Here is a 3456-nt window from a genome sequence, read left to right as displayed (position 1 = left end):
ACTTATTAGTTATATTATAGACACGTGTTTTGTCTTTGATATGATTAGTGATTTTTTTTTTTACCAACTATATATGTGATTATTATAAGCACAATGTCACAGCCCTTCAGGCATGTATAACCAATGTTTGACTGAGAGCCAGTTTGGATAGAGGTTCTAGAATCTTACCCTGGCTGGTTGCAGGGCATGTACACTGTTCTGTAAATAATTTTCTATCAAATAATTTACATCCTTTATTGAGGATGGGTCGCTATCATAGATATTTGCTGATTACAAGAAATTGAAACTTGCCTATTATGGATAAAAAAAAAAACAGATTAAAGTCCATTCTTAACATTGGAGGAAAATGCATGAACAGTAATATTGAAAAAATCTAACTAGTTTTATCTTGTTGCCTTAATTTGTCTGTAGGCCTTTTAATTACACTGAACTAATGCATGAACTTATTTTGCCGCAGTTCCTATGACTATTCAATATGTACGCATTGTACATTATTTAATAAACTCTTGCATTTTTTCAAAAACAGTCAACAAGGACATACAATTGTGTGGCAAGATCCCTTTCACAACAGGTTCTTCCATGAAAGAAAACGAAATCGACAGTTCACGACTCTTGCCTTGATACTGGGTTACACGCTAAGTCGGAAGAGCTTTCATCTTCTCCTCCCTGAAGTGCTCCTAGGAGAAGACCTGCTGGGCGTCGGGTTTGGGCTTCGGGGCTGGAGGTGCCTCGATCGGCCTCTCTTATCCTGGGGAGGAGAGAAAGGGGAAAGATTGTGAATTACCTGTCACGCCATTACTTTCTAGGAATTATGATTTTCATTCGTGCTTAATATGCCAGTCGCGCACGCGCACGCACACGCACACGCACACGTGTTTATGAGCAATAATCCAAGGTCACAGAAAGTAACAATATTTGTTTGACCAACGATTACTGTTCATCTAGCTTTTCAAATACACCCGCTGTATTATGGATGAAATGTAAAAAATGAAAGACTGGAGAAGAAACCTCTGGGTCAGCAATTATCGGTGCCGATGGCCTCCTTATATTTTATAGCATCCACATAATGAAATTGATGCGCCGAACCCCTACAATCTGCGCTCCAATAACTGGGGGATGAGAAGTAGCAAGGAAATGCGGGATAAAAAAAAAAGACGTTAAGCATTGAAAAAAAAAAAAACAACTACACATCTAAGGAGTGGATACTGTCCCCTAAATACAACCCTGGAAGACATGATACATCCTGATCGTCTTCCACGGAAATCTGGGGAAGGTAACACGTAGCGGGGGGAAAGCTTGCAAAAAAAAAAAAAAAAAAAAAAAAGGGGGGGGGGGTAGCAGACAAGTGCCTATATTTCTATGCGTTAAGTCTATTTCCTTTCCATTCCCCCTGCAATTTCCCTGGTATACTCGATGTTCATGTCTTACGCTCAACAGTATCTTCCTATAGTCAAGAATAATAATTCATAGCTGTGTAACATACGACAGCTGTGCGTGTTTCTCTTTCAATTTCATACATGTTATAGTATTGAAGCCAGACGCTTGCGGTTTCCATTTCCCTGTCCGCTAAAAGATAAAAAGTGGATTTAATCACCAATAAACCTGAATCATAACGGACATAATCATATTACCTCATCACCTCCATCACCACCTCCGTCATCGCCGCCGCCGCCGCCACCTTCGCCTCCGCCTCCGCCTCCATCGCCGCCTGCTGCTCCTCCGTCAGACAGAGGTACAGCTTCGGATGGCCCTCCGGCTTGGGTCGCAAGACTCCACGGCTTGTAGGCTATGCACAACATCATGGCAATTAAGCCTACAAGGACCATGACCGTTGTTCCCGCTGCAAGCGCCACGTAGTCCATCTGGGAGGAGAGGGTACAAGTTTTTCATTTCGGGCTCTGACACTTGCTTATCAAATAACTTTTTTGCAACGGAAGTACATAGAAGATAAGTTTTAGATTTAATCGCATTGTATGAATGTTTTCCTTATAAAAGATGGCTGTCTGAAACAACCGTTACCGATGGCTGTATTTGGTATTGCACAAATCAAAATCACAGGTATAGGTAACAACCTTGAAGTTTACACAATCTTGGTTTGAAAGCCACGATAATGACCGCACTAAAACTGGAAAATCTAAAGACATTGTCATCATACAGAAACGGAAAAAAACATGTATGCGAAATCATATGCTATTGCAAAAAATAGTTGGTGAAAAAGCTACACGAAGACTGTCACACCTGAAGACTGTTCAAGTCTCGCCTCGCGTTGCACCGAAAAACTTGCCTGCGCGGTAAAACGCCTTTGATTTGTAGGCCACGTACTTTTTATAACATTACCCATTACAGTTTTATTGATAGATGTTTATTATGGTAGGTACGGTCATTTTTTGTAACATTACGGCAGCCAGGCCGACATTTTGCTCGTTGTATGCCGGTCGCACTGAGCATTTCTTACGAATCTTCTTTCCATTTCCAAACAAAACATTGTGCAGCTTGTCTGTACCCTTCACACTGCATTCGCTGAATCCTCCATTTTTGATATTTAATCGGTAATAAATATTCTTTTACAATACGGACGCACTCGCCAGACTAAGTTTTCACGGCAAGAAACTAGGGAGGACTTAGGCTGTGAGCGGTGCTTTCCGCTACCTTTTTCCTTTATATTTGTGGCGTCATCGTTCATGTCTGCTGATTATTTCTTGTACCGACGATTGTAACTTTTAGAATATCATCTTCAGTTTCCACTACTTGCCATGTGAAACACAAACTCAATACCGTTTATTTGCTTACCTTCAATTTTTAGGCCAGCTCAACGAGGTTCGCGCATGCGTACCACGTCAGTTACTGAGGAAACGGAATGCCGTAGTGGCTCAACTGAACTTTTTGGGACAACACGGTTACTGGCCAGAAGGTATAAACAATCTGCTAGTCTCAGGAGGAGTGGCTACCTACACGATGCAAACATGGGAGGAACTGCTTGTTAACTGTAGTTTCCATTAAATGTCGTTAATGCTTTTATATTATTTCTTACCTGGACCAGCGGCTTAGCAAATGACATGGCATAACATAACTACGGGTCGAAAAAGTACGTATAGAATACAAAATATTCTTGAAACAGTAATTCATCATTTGGAATAAGCATTACATCGTGATACATGTGTAGTAAATATAATGGACGCCACACTGTTTCCGAATTGTGGATTAGAATTCGGCAATTATTTACTAAACTATCTATAGCAACGATTATGCTATTTTGCCATGGATTTATTACTATGAACAGGGGCAGGTCGACTTAGTTTATACTTTTTTCGTATTTTCTTACATGAACAGGTTTCCTTGCTATATTGAACTATCATTAAGATAAATTATAGGGATATTGCTCTTTTCCTGAATAAGCTGACTAGTTAACCATTTTTATTCGTTTTAAACTTTCATATCTTTTTGATTTTCATTTTT

General features: G+C 40.0%; 1 protein-coding gene across 1 annotated transcript; it reads right to left on the bottom strand.

Annotated features, from left to right (window-relative positions):
* Positions 1 to 218: 218 nt before the first annotated feature.
* On the bottom strand, positions 219 to 2948 carry LOC119595465 (short stature homeobox protein 2-like). Its single transcript, XM_037944593.1, has 3 exons — positions 2791 to 2948; positions 1632 to 1862; positions 219 to 748 (listed from the first exon to the last, which is right to left on the bottom strand). Exons 2-3 carry the CDS (start codon positions 1860 to 1862, stop codon positions 653 to 655), a joined length of 327 nt encoding a protein of 108 aa, XP_037800521.1. The 5' UTR covers positions 2791 to 2948; the 3' UTR covers positions 219 to 652.
* Between the last annotated feature and the right edge of the window lie 508 nt (positions 2949 to 3456).

Source organism: Penaeus monodon, chromosome 3, assembly GCF_015228065.2.
Source record: "Penaeus monodon isolate SGIC_2016 chromosome 3, NSTDA_Pmon_1, whole genome shotgun sequence".
Taxonomy (NCBI): Eukaryota; Metazoa; Arthropoda; class Malacostraca; order Decapoda; family Penaeidae; genus Penaeus; species Penaeus monodon.
This window is presented reverse-complemented; position numbering and strand designations above follow the sequence as displayed.

Bases quoted from the DNA above. Each gene is read 5' to 3' on its own strand.
- LOC119595465 (XM_037944593.1), bottom strand. From the start codon at position 1,862: ATGGACTACGTGGCGCTTGCAGCGGGAACAACGGTCATGGTCCTTGTA. The intron at 749-1,631 runs GTAATATGATTA...TCTCCTCCCCAG, and splicing joins GTGGTGATGGAGGTGATGAG to GATAAGAGAGGCCGATCGAG.